Source organism: Candoia aspera, chromosome 8 (genome assembly GCF_035149785.1).
Source record: "Candoia aspera isolate rCanAsp1 chromosome 8, rCanAsp1.hap2, whole genome shotgun sequence".
Classification (NCBI taxonomy): Eukaryota; Metazoa; Chordata; class Lepidosauria; order Squamata; family Boidae; genus Candoia; species Candoia aspera.
Window position 1 is genome coordinate 27,776,950 of NC_086160.1, and position 21,428 is coordinate 27,798,377.

At 36.1% G+C, this 21,428-nt stretch overlaps 1 protein-coding gene across 2 annotated transcripts; it reads left to right on the forward strand.

The window, feature by feature from the left end:
- Positions 1–165: 165 nt before the first annotated feature.
- On the forward strand, positions 166–17,740 carry FBXO8 (F-box protein 8). Of its 2 annotated transcripts, none has more exons than XM_063309728.1 (7): positions 166–396; positions 6,963–7,299; positions 11,652–11,778; positions 13,792–13,910; positions 14,460–14,656; positions 15,226–17,360; positions 17,403–17,740. In XM_063309728.1, the coding sequence occupies exons 2-6, from the start codon at positions 6,971–6,973 to the stop codon at positions 15,411–15,413; spliced, it is 960 nt and encodes a 319-aa protein (XP_063165798.1). In that variant the 5' UTR covers positions 166–396; positions 6,963–6,970; the 3' UTR covers positions 15,414–17,360; positions 17,403–17,740. The 2 variants fall into 2 exon arrangements, with proteins under 2 accessions (XP_063165798.1, XP_063165799.1); XM_063309729.1 differs by lacking the exon at positions 166–396 and adding an exon at positions 477–558.
- The last annotated feature ends 3,688 nt before the right edge of the window (positions 17,741–21,428 follow it).

Consider the following 21,428-nt stretch of genomic DNA (forward strand, 5'->3'; position numbering starts at 1 on the left):
TTGAACACACATACCCTAATAGAGGCGCCTCCGGAGGTGTCTCAAAAGGGAGAAACAATATCGCCTTAGAGATCGCTTCGGTTCGACTGATCGAAAATGCCGAAGCGGATCTACAGGCAGCTTCCCCGCACCACAAGATCGGATACGTCACTTCCGGTAAAAATAGATGCGGCGGCCGCTGAGCCAGCAGCCGCCGCGAGATCGAAAGTGAGGCTGCAAGAGCGGGCGCGGAAGAGGTGACGACTCATATTTTTGCGCAGGGAACCGGAAGCCCGCTGGGAAGCTGCTTTGCTTCACCGGCTGCCGGAAACTGCCTGACGCCGCGCTCCCTCGAAGGGTCTCACCCGACTGGAAGCCGAGTCGTCGCGGCGGCGGTTGGGACCTCAGCTCGTACAGGTAATGCGGGTCGATATCCAGCCGGGAAGTGGCCGTGAGGGCTTTTTTATAACCGCCGACTTCGGCTGGATCTTATTTGAGACCAGTCCTCAACTAAAGGTGGCACTGTCTGGTCCTCCTTCCTTCGACTCCTGTAGGAAATTAAAGAGCAGTTGGAAACAGGTGCAAGATGCTGTTTGTGTCTCAGCGCTTCTTCACTAATATCCTGAGTGTGTCAGTACTCTGACAGAGTACATCTAGTTGTAACGTAGTTTCCCCATTACAGATTTCACCTTGCATAGAATAGCGTGAAGGTGCTTGCGGTAACTTGGGCTTTGGTTGGGCTTGTGGCATACTGGCCGAAAGGTGGCAAAGCAGGTGCTGCCCTCCCCTTCTCCTTAGTGCTGCTTAGCTGTGGCTAAGGCTGCTAGCTTAGTCTCCTCTTTCTTCATCCTTATCAAAAAAGTTATGTTCAAATCTCAATGGACCAGTCATAATGGGCTCAGTAGTAAGTATTAATGGGCTCATCTGTGATGACCATGGCAATTGCAACTTGGAATGTAAGTGTGGCAATTGCAACTTGGAATGTAAGTGGCATAAATGATGAAAAGTATGATTTAATGGGTGAAATGAAAGAAAATATATACGCTGTATGTTTTGAAACTGATGAAAAGAGGAACAAAAAGCAATTTATGTTCAAAGCAAGGATGACTTGCAAGGATAGAAAGGAATGGCAATATAGTGAATGAAGTTGGTATAAACAATATTTAGTTAAATTTCTTTTTATTTCATGCTGCTAATTTATTTTGCTTTTTGTTTCTTACAGCTTTCCACACTTTGCTTAATATTGCTTCCCCTAGATAAGAATAATATGATTGGTTATGTGTATATTTTCCCATAAAGCTTACAGCATTTTCCAGAGTTAGTACCCAGTGATAATTGAAGTGATACAAAATTCTGCCTGCATTACTGTTACAGTGGCGATGGTGACTCTGGAGGATGCTATAAAGGATTAATTGGGATCCAAGTAGTATATATAAATGATTTTAATGAAACAGAGCTAGATTTTTTAGGGACTAGTTCTATTCTTATGTAAATAATTATATGCCATTTTATTACTTATTCCCAGACATTTTATATAAAAAATGCTTTTTAAGGCCATTTTTTAAAAGCAAAATGCTTCAGAAGTACTTGAAGGGGCACTCTAAAGTTTTTGAAAGAATCTCTAAGAGTGCAGACACAAGACAATACCCTTTTATTATGAATTGGGTTCCTGGTTTCTTAATATAACACGATCACTTTGAGATTCATACACTTCTCTAATGGTGCATTTTCATGATTCCCATAAAGAAATCATTTCATTATCAAAAATTATAGGTGATATTTTTCTCTTTTAGTGATAATTCATAATCTCTGAACACTTCATTCTTTTCAAGATTACATACTGCACTCAAAAGTACAGAAACACACAAAGTATTTTTTTTTTTTTAAAATGTATTCTGAATGAAAGAAATACTGTATGAGAAAACTGCTGAAAAACATCTACCAGTATTGTTTTCCCATTTTGGTACCTAGCTGGCATTATACAGACATAAAATATTAATATTTATCTTAGGCTTTTGTGTAGTACTTTTCTCTGAAATTGCACATTTGGGTATAAGAGAAACTATTAACTATTGTTCAGTCTTTCCTGAACAAAAATTACTTAAGCATTACGCACTGTACACGAGAATAGAGAGTTAGATACCTCCCATGCAACAGAATTCACAAATTGTAAAACATGAAGAAATAAAACCTTTGAAATAGTAAGTCTTATTTTCTATCACATGAATGCATTCTACTTTTAGCTGTTAAAGTCCGATTCCACATACTATTTCTCAGTTATCTTCCTAATGACCAATGTGCTGATCTAACTTTATCTTTTAGTACTAGAGCTTTTTGTAAGTAAGGAATATCTTCTAAGGTATCTTGGATGGTGACATCTTTATTGTATAGTGTTTCAATATATTCCTTCCGTCATCCTTTGATCTCCTTTGAATCATTTACTATCTGTCCATTGGCATCCTTTATCATACCAATTCAAGGTTGGAATCTCCTTCTGAGTTCAGAGATCTTTTGAAAGACTCCTTGTTTTTCCATGTCTGTTTTCATCTTCAATGTATTTACAGATGTTGTTGAAGTAATACTGCTTCTGGTCTCTTCTAACAGCTCTCTAAAAGTCTTTGTTAAGTTCCTTTCTGAGATTTTTGCCTTTCTTGGCTTTGGCTTCTATTCTCTCCTTGGCAATTTTGATGGTTTGCTCTGGCATCTAGTTTGCTTTCTTCTCTTTCTTCATTTTTGGCAGTCTCTTTTCACATTCATCCTTAGTGACTTCTTTAAGTCCTTTCCATAATTCCTCTGGTTTTGTTATCAATGAAGTTCAGGACTTCAAAGTGATTCCTGATGTTTTCCTTGAAAATGATAGGTATATGTTCAAAAACATATTGTGGAAACTGACTGGTTTTCTTCTTCTTCTTTAGTTTAACTTGGAGCTTACACATAAGCAATTTGTGATCTGTTCCACAGTAAGCACCTGGCCTTGTCTTTGATGCTATAATTGAGCTCCTCTATCTTTTAGCAATAATATAGTCAATTTGAATTCTATATACTCCATCTGGTGATGTCCATGTATAGAGGCATCGTTTTCATTGTTTGAAGACAGTGTTAGCTCTGAAGAGATCATTGGAGAGACAGAACTGTATGAATTGGTCTCTTGCTTCCTTTTGGTTTCCTAAGCCATGAAATCCAACTACATTTTCGTCTTTCCTGTTTCCAACTTTGGCATTCCAGTCTTCAAACACAAGCAGCACATCTTGTTTGCATGTTTTGTCAATTTCAAATTGGACTTGATCATAAAACTCATCAACCTCCTCTTCTGCATCGGTGGTTGGAACATAAACTTGAATGATAATCATATTAAAGCGTTGTCCATGAAGTCTAATCGATATTATTCAGTCATTGATTGTATTGTAGCCAAGTACTGTTCTTGCTATACCCTTCCTAACTATAAAAGCAACACCATTTCTTCTTTGTTTTTCATATCCTGAGTAATAAACAGTATGATCTTCTGAATGAAAGTGTCCCATTCCAGTCCATCTCAGTTCGCTGATGCCTAATATGTCAATTTGTAGTCATTTCATTTCATCTTTCACTGGGTTGAGGCTTCCTGTGTTCATGCTTCTTACATTCCATGTTCCTACTGTAATTCTATCTTCGCAGCTTTGGATTTTCTTTTCCTGTATGGGAACATCAGCAGCTAGACATCCTGAAGGCTTTAATCTAGCCATGTCAGAAACACCATTAGTACTGAGCTCTTCCTCAGTAGCATGTTGAGTGCCATCCGTCCTGAGGGGCCCATTATCCATCATCACTCTCTCTCAGTCCAACTCATCTCACCGGGTTGTTGTGGGGAAAACTGGAGGAGGAAGGATTATGAGATATGTTTGCTGCCTTGAGTTATTTATAAAAATAATAAAGGCAGGCTAAATAAATAAATAAATAAATTACATTGTCAATCATTTTATATTTTCTACCCTTGTGGTTTTCTTGGTAAAAATACAGGAGTGGTTTACCTTTGCATTCTCCCATGCAGTATGAATTGATGCTTTGTCACTAAATTGTCATTAAAGTGATCATCTGCCTCTGACATCTTCCTATATTGCTGCTGCCCAGTATAGGTGCTGCTTGCTTTAGTTGAGCAACTGGGATGATCTCTGAGCCTTGGGTGATCCTGCTGAGAATATATACTCCTGGCAACATTCCCAACATTCTTCACTCATCCTTCCCAGGAACACCCCACCACCACCATGATGAGACAGCACAGCAGGACTTGGGGTGGGGTGGAATAAGTTTTCTAAGCATTTTATACAAAAACAGAACCCTAAAGAATTTGTTTTTCCTTTTAGTATAAGTAATCCATGAATGCAGGTGTGATAATTTATTATCAATTTACTCATCTGTAGTATAAAATTGTTACTGAAAGCCCATAAATGAAATTACCTCTAATTTATCCAGTAACCAACATTATCTGGACAATTGTAAAGTTAAACATATCTGAGACCTTCCAAGTTGATATCAGAATCTGATCTACAAAACATGTGATAGAGTCGAATTATTGCAGATTTTTAAGCTTAGATCAACTTTTTAAAAATACTTTTATGGGCAGCAGTCCTCTTTTTAAAAAACAATAGCTCAGTGTTTGTCATTTTTTCTAGTCTAGCTACAATTGATTGTGTGACTTAATTTTTGGTAAAGCATGAATTAAAGCTATTTATTTCTTTTTGTGAGTTATTCACATTTTTGAGGTAAAATGTAAAGCTCAACTCCTAATGACTCCATGGATCATGTTGTTTTCTTGGTAATAGTACAAAAATGGTTTGCTGTTGCTTTATGCAACAATGTTATTTTAACTTCCCAGTCTACCTTATAACTTCCCTACCAGCAGAATTTTCTGACATTCTGCTATTCAAGTGCCAACTCAGTTCTATCCTGGTCAGCTTATCAACTAAGGTGAGCTAGGTACTGCCACCTCACCAAGTTGTTTTTTGAGACTTTTGTCAAACATAAAGCACTATTCAGAACTAATTATATAATTATGTTCTGTAGAATGGATGAAATTTTCCAAGTGAGAGTTGTACTTGTTATGCAGAAAACATAATAATAATAATTTATCGAATAATTGTCCCTGCAATTTTCTTTATTTGAACATAGCATCTTCAATGTCTGTCTGTTTGTTTTACATAGTATGTTCTAGTGTTTCTTAAACTTTTCTAGACCCTATAACACCAAGCAATATTTTTATAAGGAAATACCTCTGAATGTTTAAAATTAAAAGGAAAATTAGCATAAAATGTTTTGATAATATTTTTATTTTCTCTTACATTTAATACTTTGATAATATATGCAGATTTGTAGATATATAATCATTTCTGAAGAGAGGTTTGTAAAGTTACTTTTAGGTCTCAGCAAGATGTATTGAAGGAAAAGGTAGGTAAAATAACCTTCAGTCATTTAATTTGTTTGTTTGCCCCAATGCAAAGGGCTCTGGCAGTATACAACAACAAATAAAAAAGCAACATGAAAAACAACAACACAATAAAAAACACCCTCAGAAACCAAAAATAAAATTCAAGATAAATGCCCACGACCAGTCAGCTGGGGATGAAGGCTCATAGGAATAAAACTACTTGAAGATATTTTTGAAACACTAGACACTGGGGTCCACCTGTACTTCTAGAGTGATACTTTTCCACAGAGTGGGGGCTGTCATTTTGCTCACACCCTATTTACCTAGCCAAAGAAGGACTTTCAGCAGGTCTTCTGCAGATGTTCAGACGAAAAGATTTGGCTCTGGCAAGGTATTGCCTAATATATCCTAGTGCTGTGCCATTTAGGTGTTTAAAGGTAATGACCAGCATTCTGAATTGGGCCCGAAAGCCTACTGGCAACCAATGTAATATCTTTAACATAGTTGTAATTCTATACTGGTCATTAGCTTATTCTTCCAGGAATCTGGCTACTCTTAATTTCTAGGCTGTTTACAAGGAAAGCCTCACATAGGGTTTATTGTAGTAATTCATTTGGACGGTGAACAGAACGTGCGTACAGACATCAGGGCATCCATGTCTAGGTAGGGACATGAACTAATATAACCGTCAAAGCTGGAGAAAAAAACGAGCCAAGGAAGACCCAGAAGTCACAGACTCCCTCCATTGTACTGAGTAGTACTGAGACCACTATTATTGAAGTGCCCAAACATTTACTAAATAAATAAACTCCATCTTGGTGGGAATTAGTCTGATTTTGTTTTGCCTTATCCAGATTCCCACAGGCTCTAGACACTGGTCCAATAATTTCATGGGATCTTTTCAGTTAAAAGCTCATACTCTCTGAACCTATATCCCAAATATTTCTATAATTTTATTTAGCTATATCAGTACTGGAGAGAGATCTGGGAACCTTTCTCCCTAATTCATGGATAGAAGGCTTGTTTTGCTAGGGAAACTGAATGGATCCAAAATGCACTTCTAGTGGATCTTGATGATAGCTCATGGATCACTTCAAGATGTTTAGGAAACAATGAACATGTTTAGAAACACCAGTCTACGTTTATTTAATGTTACGTAGGGTTTTGTTTTTCCTCTACTGTTAGTGATATTTATAGTTAATCATAGCTATATATTAAATATTAATTTTTTATGCTTTCTTTCTGATGCCATATGGCAAATATCCCATTTGTAACTTTAGCTCTCAGTTCTATTACCTAATTCTAACTAACATGAAGAGCACAGGGTTGGGATAGATTGGTGGATAACAAATCTATTTCTAGAGCCATGGCTCAACCGCCTTATTTTTCTCTAGCTTCATAATACTTTGCATGGAATCACACAAATCCTGTGTGCTTTATTAATGTCTGTTTAATAGAATTCAGTGTAGTTAAATGTATGTCTGCAAGCTTTATTTCTTTTAAAGTTATAATTATCAAATTCTGTTGTTCTTTTTAATGAAGTAATTTGTATGTTTTTGTCCCTTTTGTTTACAACCTGCAGGCTTGCAGATGGGTCAAGGGTTGTGGAGAGTGGCAAGGAACCAGCAGCTGCAACAACAGGGATACGCAGGACAAAGCTATCTTTCAAGGGAGCATGGTAGAAGGATGGCTGCTAATAATGTTTCAAATACAAATCATCGGAAACATGCCCAAGGAGGAATTGACATTTACCACCTGTTGAAAACTCGGAAATCAAAAGAACAAGAAGGATTCATCAACCTAGAAATGTTGCCTCCTGAGCTTAGCTTTACCATTTTGTCATACCTGAATGCAACAGACCTCTGTCTGGCTTCATGTGTTTGGCAAGATCTTGCTAATGATGAACTTCTGTGGCAGGGGTAAGTTAACAAGAGATGATGAACACAAGGCAGAGAAGGCAATTAAAATCAAGATTTCTTTTATGTGCTATTTTCTTCTTTTTAAAAAATATCAGAAGTGAAAAATTACTAGATAATTATTTAATTATGTTAGTATTTTTGGCTTTGAAAATATCAACTTAAACTTAATTCAAAAGACTGAAAAATATGGAATTCAGAAGCCACTAACTTAAAATATGAAGTTGAATTATAAAGCAGATCTCTTGTAATGCAAGGGCTTTTTAAAGACAGTTTGCAGATCTTTTACACTATTATGAAAATTTTGTTTCCTTGGTTTGACACAGATTGTTATAAAGCAAAAAAGGGCCCTTCTTACTGCAATATATACTTTTCAGTCTGACAACCCATTAGGTTCCTTTAAATCACTCAGCATAAAAAGTTTTATAAAGCACTTTTAAAATTTATATCATCTATACCATGATATAGGAGCTACTTGTAATGGACTTTTATTCTATTGAATATATAATACAGCTATATAATGCACTTTGCATTATTTTTTTTACCTAGCTACTTAGCTATAATTTAATCAAATGTTAAATTCAGTTTCCCCCAAATCAGAATTTGCTGCAAATTAAACATGTTATAATAATTTTAAAAACAATATAAAAAGATAGGAAATACTTTGAACAATTTATCAGCCTGGAAAAACCCACGTTAGAATGAAAATATACATATAGGAACATCTTACAAAGCTCCTGTTAAGTTCAGCTGGGTTAGTGCCAAGAAGTTTTCAGTGATTAAAATACAATAGAATGCAATCACCAATATAATATTTTTTTAAAAAAAAATCAAAATCAGGCTAGTAACTACAGTACATTCCTACACATATCTACTTGATAATAAATTTATGGACTTCATTGATTGTTATTACTAGGTAAATGTACGTATGATTGCAGCCTAAAGCATTACACTCCAGATCTTTGTACTGATTATATATACAATTTGACTATAGGGTAAAGGGTTCTTTGTTTGTAGCCCTGTATGAAGCTTCCCCTCCCATATGACACCTCCTCAGACACACACACTGGATCACATTCTTTCTCTGTACAATGATTGATTTCCTGAAATAAAAGCTTCTTTCTAATGCCTGGTAGGTTTATTATTTTTACAAGTCAGATTAGGGTCAACTGATGTTTAGATTTACTTACCTAGTTAGTCTGAAATATTAATGGAATTGTTATGAGAAGACAAGCACTGGATAGCACCATTCATTTGCCTTTGTATCCAGCGCAGTCTTACATAATGCTAATCTTTATATGTTGGATTTCTTCTATATGTAAATTTAGGGATATTACATATTCGGAAAGGTTTTTTGCTCAGTACTGCATCTCTTGTTCACTACCAAAGGTTAATTAAAATAATTTTATTTTTTTATTTACTTATTAGATTCTTTTATCCTGCCTTTGTTATTTTTATAAATAAGGCAGGGAACATACCTAATACTCCTTCCTCCTATTTTTCCCACAACAACAGCTGTATGAGGTGAGTTGGGCTGAGAGAGAGTGACTAGCCCAAGGTCACCCAGCTGGCTTTCATGCCTAAAGCGGGACTAGAACTCACCGTCTCCTAGTTTCTAGCCTGGTGCCTTAACCACTGTCAGAACAGCATTGTGATAACCTGATAATTTCAACTTTGATTTTTCTAATTAGGTGAACTCGTCTGCTGTAAGAAAGTAAGACGATGAAATCCTCTTAATTTTCTCTGATCTCTTTTGTGTTTTATCTCTTCTGAGATCTGTCTAAACTGCTTTGTTTATTTTTAAAAAAGCAGCAAAATGTGAAAGCTATATTGATATTTATGAGGTGAGGAGATATGTAATTGTGATTACATTACTGGTATAGTACCTGATAGTCACATTTGTTTCATTTAAACAATGTATATAGCTGCCCATCTTTCAACAGTGACTCATGACAGTGGCACCAATAAGATTAAAACAGTGAAACATAATACAAGAAGAACCTAAGATGGTGATGTGGAAAAGGAGGATTCATAAATGCATCCCTTCCTAGAGAAGCATTTTATGAAGGGGATTTTCTACTTAATCCCATAACATTTATCCTGTAGGGTTTCCTGCAGTAGCATCCCCAATACTTTTTGACATCTGTGTGAAACTTCTGTGTAGGAGGGGCAAGTACAGTGTTATAAGAAAATCTGGCATGAAATGTTATCTGTATCTGTACCTCTATTACATCAGAATCAGATGAAGCTGTTTGTGCCTGGGCAGTGTTCATTGTATCTGCATGCTGTAATAATCTAAATGAGAATAAATTAATTAAAATTGAATCCTGAGAAGATGGTAGTAGATGGGTCTCAGGTTTAGGTAATTTTTGGTATTTCTTCTGCTGTGTTTGAAGGTATCCTTGGCTGGATTGTTCCTGCCATTTACTCCTGCAGGTAGAACTGAGGAATTATTTTGTAGCACCTATATGGCTGTAAAAAGCAAAGCCCCAGCCAGCCGTTCTGCCTGCCAACTGCAGTAATCAGGTCACTATTTTTTCTTCCCTTTATTATTTATTGTTTTTTTTTTCTTTTTATATATTATGTGAGGAAAATCATGACCCATGAGGCCGAGGAAGTCCCAGGAGAGATTTTAGATGGTTTGTGTAACTATTCTCAGGGCCTGATTCTTTGATTTGCAGCCTCATCTGCCCAAGCATCTTTTCCTTCTGCTTCCTGCAAGAATAATCTTTAATGGCTTTGTTCAAGGTGTCAAAGGTCATCTGTGCCACTTCCTCAAGGATGGTGGGATCATCCTCAATCCATTTGGGGTGCTAAGGAACCTTGTGGGTTAGCAGGGTCAGATCAGCATGACGGAGAATTTTCCTGCCCTCTGGTGACCAACAGTGCCACTAAGCTTTGTCCCTCTAATTCCATTATTCTCTTAATTATTCTTCTGGGGACCCTGACTGAGAATTGCTCTCCACCTACAACTGTTCACGTGGTGGCTGCTTCCTTTGAGAGGCACAAGAAAGGGAAGTATCTTACCCAGCTTCTACAAAGTTTCTCAGAAGAGCTCTTCTCAAAAACTCTGTGAAAATTCTAGGGAACCCTCAAAAGGAAGGGAGTGCCCAGTATAGTCATGAGGGGAAAACATCACCTTGAATGATAGGCACAGTTCCCTGAGATCGATCTCTTCCATGCCTTTAGACTGGGAAGAGGGAGATCAATAAGGAAATGGCTCCCATGGACTCTATAAGACTCTGTTTTTATAATCACACTCTTGGTCATGAAGGTCTGTGAAACCTTTGGCTCCAAGGAAGCATAGTCCTAGCTCTCCATGAAATCATAATTGGGCCTAGGGGAACCTGATTTCAGATGCAGGCAAGTATCTCCTTCCAGATATAAGTGGCAAAATTTGCAGTGACAAAGCTGTACGTATACTAACTTTGAAAAAGCTTGTGGTTTTATTTCTCCTTCTGTTCTCAGTTAGTGCTGTGTAGTCAGGCTTCACACCAGGGCTCTGCAGTAAATCACAACTCTCTGGGCACCGAACCCCATATTAAGCTCTTTTCCTGACTTGGCAGAAGACTGATCGACACAACTCAGCTACTTTAGAATATTTACTGCAGACAAGACTGAAGCCTTAAATATAATGGTTGATTTTTCCATTGCCCGATCTGTCTATCTGTGTGTGTCCATCTGTCCATCCATCCATCTTCCAGAGTTTAAACTCTAGTTTTTCTTCTCATTTAATGGATACTTGAAGACCCTAGTAATAAAAGAAATACCTTATGGAATAACTTAGTAATAAGATGAGATTGGCATGTATAATGAAACCTTATAACTTCCTTACTCACCCAGGCACTTTTATTTTGTAATACGTTTCTTAATTCTTATATATTGGACTGTTGTTTTTTTCCTGTCATTGTATTGATCACATGTATGTCTGAAATCTGAAAAATATTTATATTTATTTTAAACAAGAAAACATCATAGTCAGTTTTTTACTTGTGCAAATCTAAGATGTTCAAATTACCTTGGTCTGTGTAAAGCTGAACATGCTTGTGCAATAGGACCTCTTCTTTTTCCCTGTGTCACATAATCTACCGTGGAGACTTCCTCTTCTGGCACTAGGAACAATACGTACATATAACCCTATTGTTGGTCAGGCAAATGAAAACTCATCAAACACATTCCTCAGGTTACTAGTCTAGAAAAGTACTATTAAAGTCTATTGACTAAATTGTTTGACAATTAAAGCATTTTACAGTATTTTGTAATGTTATTACTTGATAGTAATAGTCATAAAATGCTTGGAATCCTAAAATCTTGCATTACATTTTTATAGTTAACATACTTTTTCTATATTGTAGGCTGTGCAAATCCACTTGGGGTCACTGTTCCATATACAATAAGAATCCACCTCTTGGGTTTTCTTTTAGAAAACTGTACATGCAACTAGATGAAGGCAGCCTCACTTTTAATGCCAGTCCTGAAGAGGTAAGTAGAATTCATATGGCATTAATAATATTAGCAGTAGTTATGATGTTATTTATTTTTCAACTACTTTGAAGGTCCCAAATTATCACAGAAGTGATAATCTAAGGACAAATATGTCTCTTGAAGAACAAAAATGGCGTATAACTTTTTAAAAATAAATTCTGTTGAAATCCAAACGAATCTTTATGACTGAAGTTTAGCAAGTTTATACCTATGCATAAATAATGTATATATTTATTTTTGTGGCACAAATTACTAATAGAATTTAAAACAGTGTAGTTAGTTAATTCTGGAAAAAAAACGTAGTTCCATATTACTGTTAGTAGTAACAAAGAGCAAAATTGTTTTTGGTATCTTTGAAATACAGAAAAAAAATTGAATCTGAAATAGATGCTTGATTAAAATATCCCATGCTGTTTGTTTTGTCATACTGGCTTTTCCCAGATAGCTTTATCTTTTAATTTTTGTATCACATGCATTTTTAATATAATTTAATCTCTCTTATTTTTTGTAGAACTTTTATTTAAGAAATTGTTAAATCTAAAATGTTAATTTACTGTAGTGAATGTTTCAGGATCAGTTGGCAACATTTCCTCTTCCCAGAGGGACAGATTGGCATCTTTATGTTTGTGGCATCTTGGAACTTGAATGAATCAGTGTTATTTTGTGACAGATCACTGCTTGAAAGATCTGCAGTACTTGAAATGCAAAGAATCTGAGAATCCCGAGCTGAATGTGCTGACAGAAAAAGAAGGACAGCACCTAAAAATCAGAAGAAAGTGAGACAAAGCCTCAAAATAACACTTGAAGAATTTTATTTATACTATATGACATATATAAAGTGGAGTCATATAATTTGCATATGGAACACAGCCAGTGAGTTGTGAAACACTTGAAATGTGAATCCCTGGATTGCAAGGACAATCTTGAGCTGTTAATTGATCACTTGGATGATACACTGTTCTTGTTAACATGTCACAATTATAATTATCTCTCTTGAATATTAGGGGGAAAGGAAACACTGCTGCAGCAGTATTAACTACTCTTTGAATTGGAGATGGATTCCAGTATGTGGATATAAGATTTGGTCTTTTAGAGCTAAGCCTTTTGGCAGTGACACATCAGATTGTAGAGCTGAAACATAAGACAAAACTTTCAAATATTATGTCTCTGCATTTATTTATTAAATTTCTGGGCCACCACAATCAAGTGACTCTCAGTGTTGTACAAAGATAATTATAAATACATAAATATAAATTATATACAATATAATAATGCAACATTTACAAAAATTGAAAACAATAACAGAACAATGTAAGCACTTACTGTATATGGCGTTTATATTTATAAGCATAAACATGTATTTTAAAAGAGTAATTGGAAAAATAATATAGCCATATGTTTGAATGGAAGGATCATGAGGTTCATGAAAATTTAACGGTTTTTTTAATTGAAATGAACATGTGAATGTTTTTAGAAAGTGAATATTTCTATAATAAGGAAATGATAAAAATAGACAACATCATATGATATTCTAGTCTGTGATTTTTATGAACCTAGGTTTTATATTGGGAATGAGTTTTGTACTTTAAAGACATGTATAGTACATGTAACAGAATTTGAACATATACATACAAAATCATCCATTTATTTCAGTATGACTTTACACAACAAAACATTAAAATGGGTACCTTAAGATACATTGAAAGAACATATATTTTGGCTATTTCTTTTCCAGAAGGCCAAATTAGGAAATTATATATGGATCCACAGGAATCATAAATCTGCATCATTGTGTTACAGTTTAAAAAACAGTTATTTGTGGGGAGAACCCTTTTCCTGCTGCTTTAATACATATAAATCTTAACTATAACTATACTAACACATGTTTTATTCACATGTGAATTAGATTCAACATGTTGAAATGTACCTTTCTGTAACTGGTCAGATTTGTTCCATATGAAATACTTTGGGTGTATTTAATGTTCCATATAAAATCTCTGTTTGTCCCAGGGAGTCAACTACTTCATGTCCAAGGGAATATTGGATGATTCACCAAAGGAAATAGCGAAGTTTATCTTCTGTACAAGAACTCTAAATTGGAAGAAACTGAGAATCTATCTTGATGAAAGGTAACTTGATTATGAAACAAGAAACTTCATAGTCCCTTGTATTTATAGGGATTTCTTATTAAAACATTATGAAATAATGGGGTATTGTTACTTATTTCTATATTACATGGTTAGCACCTGTTCTAACATTCATTAATCAAGAATTATCATATTCTGTTCATTGTGGGTAAATCTACAGTCTGTTGAATCCCCAGAGGGAGAGAAATGGGAGACATCTGCTTCAGCAAGCCTATATCTGGATTCAGATTCTATATATATAAGGGGAAAATATGTATCAGAATATCCCTTACTGTCTTTTAAACAGTTGTTTCTTTAGAATTAGACATCCAAATGATAAGGACTATAGTACTGCTGTGCTGCTCATATGTTCACATTGTTGTATTAAGTTGACAATTGACTGCATACAATTTTTCTGGTTGAATAGTTTTCCTTTCATGCATAATGATGAAAGCAAGTATTTTGAGGGAGACAGAGAAGACTAAATATTTTATAATGCATCTAAAATATGCATACATAAGCAACTCAAAATAATTTTTATTTTTAAATTAGGCGAGATGTTTTAGATGATCTTGTGACACTACACAACTTCAGAAATCAGTTCTTGCCAAATGCACTGAGAGAATTTTTCAAACACATTCATGCCCCTGAGGAGCGTGGTGAATATCTTGAAACTCTTATTACAAAGTTTTCACACCGATTTTGTGCTTGTAACCCTGACTTGATGAGAGAGCTTGGCCTTAGCCCAGGTAAGAAGGGAGAACATGTCATGGGTGTATCTACTTTAATTGATGGGTTGACATGTCATGTTGTACTCTAAAATTTAAAAGCTGACAAGTTTAGCATTCATGTTTAAATCTGATATTGTTTAATAGCACTAAATCAGCCAAAGGCTTTGGGCACCTGCGTTTTACATTGTTGCTGTAAGGCTTGAAAGAATTATTTTATGACCTGTACTTCTCATAGTCAGATGCTTATTAAAAAGAAGAAAAAATTGATTCAGTGTCCATATTGCTACAAAAAGGGAAGATAGATAGATAGAATCTTTGACACGATGTCCTAGAGTGATATTCTGGTATATCCTACATGTGACTTTCCCAAGGAAAGATGGCTAAAATTTATATTTTTTAACCTGTAATGCAGTTCTTTTGCTCTTATACAGTTTTGTGTTTTTTTTTTAATTTGACAAGTAAAGAACATGGATTTCTAGAGTCCTGTCCTGAAGAATCTAAAACCTTTTAGTGTAAAATGTTGTGCAGGTTCCTTAAATTGTAAGCAGGTTTCACAAAATATTTTCTCCTTTTTTTCTTTTCCTTAGATGCTGTTTATGTATTATGTTACTCTTTGATCCTGCTTTCCATTGATCTTACTAGCCCTCATGTGAAGAATAAAATGTCAAAGAGAGAATTTATCCGAAACACGCGTCGTGCTGCTCAGAACATTAGCGAAGATTTTGTTGGGCACCTCTATGACAATATCTACCTTGTAGGCCATGTGGCTGCCTAAAAAGCACAATTTGTTAAGACTTACAATCTGTTGTTAAAAGAAGTCAGCAACCGAAAGAATTTATCTGTTTTGTAGATATGGGGGTTAAATTAGTGCTGGTCATTCTAACCTCTTTCTGCAATCAAAACGTACACAAGCAACTTTTTTAGCAATTTACCATGGAAGCTGAAGAATTTTTTGCAGTTTTTTTAAACTTTGCTTACAGTTTGCACAGAACTTTGCAATTAGTCTGACATACTACCATTTCTGAATGTTAAACTGACATTATGGTTTTAAACTGACAAGTTGGTGGACTTGTGCAGTTGATTTGCTTGAAAACTTTAACCAATTCATTTTTTAAAAATACCATGTAATATGTACATATTTGACTAAAGAGATTTATAACCGTAATTATTTTATTGTAAAATATTTTAACTAAAGTTGTTTTTTTCCTGTTTTCTTCCTACTAGAAGATATATTGGATAATTTATTTCTTTACATAGTGAGGCTGTTCTGATTTTATCTTTGATGAGAAAATCTGGTGTGCATGTTCTACAAAAGTTTACTTCACAGACACATATCCAGTTCTAAACTATAGTATTCCATGGAGTTTGGACACCTATGATCCTTTGATGTTGCTGAACTACAATTCCCAGCATTCTTCACCATTGGTCATAATGAATGGGGCTGTTAAGAGTTATAGTTCAACAGCATTTAGAGAGCCACAGGTTCCCCACCCTGATTCATAACCACCGAACTGGAAGACAGGGTATCAGTCTATCCTTGTGCCTCAATATCTAGTGCCTAAAACCATTTAAAAAAAAAAAACCCAAGGTTGAATGCTTTTATTATTGCTGCTGTCTAGATATGCTTTCTAACAATCAAGGTTATGCAAGAATAAGATTTATTTACTTGTTCTGTCATATCTATGGCAGGAGACATTCTTTGTGAATTAGATTTAGTGACTGGGATCCAAAGGATCTATCTGCACAAGCCCTCCTACCACTTTCAGCCCTTTTTTCCTGCTCCCATGTGTGCACTGTAGATATAGTTCTTTTTTTTTTCTTTCCCATAAGTACTTTATCCTGCCAATCCTATAATTTTTCGTCTAATAGGCAGTGAAACTTGGCTTTGCTCTAATTCAGCACTTGCAATGCAAGAAGTGACCTGAACAGGCATGGCTAAAGCAGAGGCTTTTGAATGAATAGTGGGAAAATGCCTATAGCACTGACCCCAACATTGTTCTCACTATCAGGTATATTTGGTGTCTGTTTCTACATACCCATGGGAGTGGTAATTATAAGACCATGGAATGCCTTCTGATATTCTTTTTTCTATATAAATAAAATATTGTCCTTGTTTAAATTTGCTGAATCGGTATGTGATTGGATTAAGACACCTTTCATTTTGTGGGAGAGGGAAAATCCCTCATTAAATTCTTATTATACTGGCGGGAGTATAGTAGTTGTTAACGTACTACAGACTGTTTCTGCATTGGCTTAAACTGTCAAAATAACCTTGCAACCCAGAAGCAAAGAGATGTATTCATGTACAAATTGTAGTTCATGTTACACATGTATTCTGTGTATTATCTTTAATATAGACCATGTTCAAAAAGAAACAAAGCTAGTGGTAGAATCCGGTGTTAGGCACCAGGATTCCCCTGTCTCTTCTGCATCCTCCTCTCATAAACTTAATATCAGGGGAGTGGGGAAAATTTTCAGTAACCATGAATCCACTTTGATTCATGGAAGTAACTATTGGATTCCAGCCATAGTTCCTAACCCAGATCTGCTGTGTTTGTTTTTCCAAACAAGTTGGATTCGGTTATCAATAACAGTTTTGAAGAAGATTGACCAGGACATTTCTCAGAGTTTAAAAAAGAATTAAGAAAATCTGCTGACTGAAGGATTTTAACTTGAAAATGATTAAGAACCTGTGTTCTAAATTATGGATTTGAAATGCCATGTAATAATGACAGTGCTTGATACAGTGCTTAACAGTTAACAGTGCTTAACAGCATTGTTAACAGTGCTTGATAATGTTACTTAATTATCACAATTATTTTTGTCCAATTACTAGAATGCCTACATTTTGTTCCCCATTTTGAATTCTGTTCATTTGTTGATTGTTGGCTTGACAAATCTGAAATTGGTATTACTCTTCAGCCAACATATTTTTAAAAAATTTAGAAGAAGCTCAAAATTGCACTGCAAATATTGGTATGGGGTTTTTTTTTTTGTTTACTTCCTTGTGAATTGCAAATGAAAGTTAAAATGCAGATTAGTGAATTATAATCCCCCACTTATATATTATTGTTACTTTAAATAAATATTTCACTCAATAAATTTAGAGTCAGTTATCAGCTTTTTGTTTTTACACCGTCTTTGGAAAATCATCTCTTCTGATTCTAAAGCATTATTAACATGCACAGTAATTTGTTTTATTTTAGTCCCATATTACTGGTTTCATGTTTAGTTAGAATAATGAGGTGCTTGTTTTAAGATAAATATGCAAATTTGTGTTCTTGTACTTAAAAGGCTTTAGTAAAATCCAGTGTTCCTCCTGCCCAAACTTCTCCCAACTTCTAAAGTACACTTGGGATTATATTTCTGGGAGACAGCATTATCCTTGCCAATTATCATTAAGAAAGACTGTAGCATTAGTACTTGGAAATAATCAACTATCACCAATTATATCCTCCATTCTATAAATACCTACTCAGAAGTTCTTCTGAACCTTTCTTTTTAGGAAAATATGTGTAGGATTGCTTCTTTGAATGGATGGTTTTCAGTATTATGAAAATAGAATGATTAATTTTCAAATGTACAGATAAGAAATTAAACACTCCTGAAAATACTTAACATCTATCTCTTTTGAAAGGTATACCTATGTTACGCATTTGGGATAAAGCAAAGACCCAATTGCTTGAGGGTTTTTTCCTGAAGCTGTGGATTGGCCATTCTGCGGCTTTGAGTGAACCAGATTCTCAACATGGATGATGGTGAAATTTGCCTGTATCCCTGTACTATTTATAATGAAATGTCATATTTAAATGGACATTAAATGGATTAAAATGGACATTGTGACAACTGGATACAGCACATTCATTCGAGCCCACTTATCTATCAACTTGGTAGATACAGTGTTCCCCTTGAGACCCAGGTGAGAGCAAGGTGGCTGGGGGGTTAGAAATAGATTGGTGTGGGGTTTGGTGGTGGGTGAGAGGGCCCACCTGGCTTGCATCATCAAAACTTGGTTGAGAGCAGACAGAGGGGTTCTCTTCTTAGAAATGTGCCCTTTGGTGTTTCAGGTATGGCACCAGATGCAACTTAAGGGCAGGGATGGGGGAGTGGCTATTGTCATCCAGGAGTCTTTAGTTGCCTTTAGAGGCACTGCTCCAGATATAGCCAGATATGAGACCATGTTGTGAGGTTGGGCTGTAGGACCAGCTGGGACTGTTGTTTACTTACCATCTTTCCTGCAGTGTAGCAGCATTCCTACCCAAACTCCTGGATCCTGTGGCCCAGTTGGCAGTGGAGTTCCACAGACTTAAGGTCCTGGGGGACTTCAATCTGCCTTCTTTGAGCCCAAAGTCAGTGGTGGCTTGGGTGTTCATGGCCACTATAGCAACCGTGGACCTGGTCTAATTTATTAAGAGCCCCACCCACAGTGGAGATCACTCATTACATCTGATTTTTGTCTCAGGGCAGTGGCGTAGTGATCAGGGGTTGGGGGAAATTAACATCCTTTGCCATGGACAGAGCATACTTTCTTGGCTCTGGAATTCTCTGTGACTTCCCCTCACTACAGGGAGGTGGGACCTGTTCAGTCAGCCCACTCCAGGTGACTGATGGAACCAAATGGGCTTCAAAGGGAACTTTTTTTTTCTTTGAAGCTGTGGCGCATCGTTCAGGCAAGGCCTCAGCCATGACTTGGAACAAGCACGCTGGAAGGGCCCTAGATCAGCTCACACCTGTGTGGATGTTCTGTCATTGAGGATTCCTTAGAGCTTGTTGGTTTAATTCTCCACTCTTATTGCATCTGAAGATAGCCAATCAACAGCCATGTTTATGTATGTATGTATGTATTTCAATTTATTGGCTGCCCAACTCCAGTGGACTCTGGGTGGTGTACAAAACTAGGGAAAATATAAAAACAGCTAAAAACATTGACTCACAAAGACAGCCCAGACTAAAATAATCTAATGGACAGCAAAAACAACAAAGCAAAAAAGGGGCCATTGAACAAATAATAAACATCAACCCCAGGCCTGGGACCAAAGCCAGGTTTTCAAAGCTTTCCAGAAGCCCAGGAGAGAGGGCACCATTCTTATCTCGGGGGGGATGCTATTACAGAGGGTGAGAGCCACAGCAGAGAAGGCATGCTTCCTGGGTCCCAAAAGATGGCAATGTTTAAAGGAGGGGACCTGGAGTGCATCCACTCTGCTGGAATGTACTGGGCGGGCAGAAACAGTTGGAGACAAGCAGTCTTTCACATATCCATACCAGCTCCTTTCTGGGTAAGGAGGAACTAGGAGAGGCCTTGAGGACTGCTGTAAGGAATATTCTTGACATATATCAGATAAAGTCACTCAACTTTGCTCAGAGTTGGACACCAGTTGGGCAGGTCCTATGGGTGTGACCAGGGCATGTCTGAATCCAGTTATCTGGGAAGATTTTGAACCAGGATCCTGAGGAAGTGGACAGAGTCCTTGGGGCTGTAAGTCTGCTGCCTGTGTCCTGGACTTGTGCCCCTCCTAAATAGATAAATTTTGTTGGGCATGTGGACATTTCTGATACCTTGTAATTTGGAGATTTAATATAGACTTTAGGATCAATCCAGCACATTTAACGATCAGATTATACATAAAATGGTGCTGCATTGATGATAAGCACTTTATCTGTTTTCTGCCTTTTGTGCAACTACCAGTTAATAGGACCAATAGTTCATAAAGAAGCTGGTACCTGCATTTGTGCCAGGGATGTAAAAGGACCAGATTTTACAACATTGTCCTTTGGATTACATTTAAGTACACCTGGAGCTACTGTTTTTGAACTATAACATCAGTGGAAATATTTTTTTAAAAAAAGAAAATTATTAGTGGAGAAAAATATAAATACTATTCTGCCAGATTATACACTCTATTTTGTAACCTCACAATATTTTTAATCATTTTTTTCACTTTTCTGGTTATCTTTGATAAGTTTTAGTAGAGACGCTTTCTGCTAATTTTATCCTAAAAAACCATTGTGTTCTTTAAAGATTTTTAAAGATCATTTCCATTTGTAATAAAGTCTTGGAAAGAGCAACTTTCTGTTGGCCCATATTATATTCAAACTTCATGAGATAAGAAAAGATACAGCATGTTTTTATGACTATGAAATTTCTTCCCAGTGGAGATCAGAATAATCTGAACATTTGCTGCAGAACTGTATTCCTGATCAAATTGGCTCAGATTTGGTAACCATGAGCAATATAAACTCATCGTAGTTAGTGTTTTATTACCTTATTTATTTTTATTTAATTTGTTGCCCCATCCCGACCATTTTGGATGGAAAATATTAAGAATACAAAATAATTAAATAAATTTTGGGAGAGAATTCTAGCTATGCCCATCTTTTGATGTAGTTAGAAATAACATTATTTTCTCTCTACATGTGCTTTTCAAATCTGTTTATTTGGAAAGCTTCAAGACTCATACTGGATCTTTTTCCAAAAGCATTTTCATTTATAAAAGTTAGCCTCCCTTTGGCTGTACTGGAGAAGAATGTTGGGGTTAATTTAAAATGATTAATGAGATTTTGTCAGACTCCTGCCCTCTACTGCCACTGCAGTATGTCAGCCCAACAACCTGGGAAACCCGGACGCCATTCTGTCGCCCCAGACAGCATTTTTTTTAAAAGAGAGAGAGGGAGAGCTGAAGAGCCAGTGCCAGGTACTTGTCAATGGTTGCTGACAGATAGATGCTGAGTCACAACACTTACATGGTCAGGACAAGTAGGCATACATTAGTGACTTAATTTTTTGTTTTGG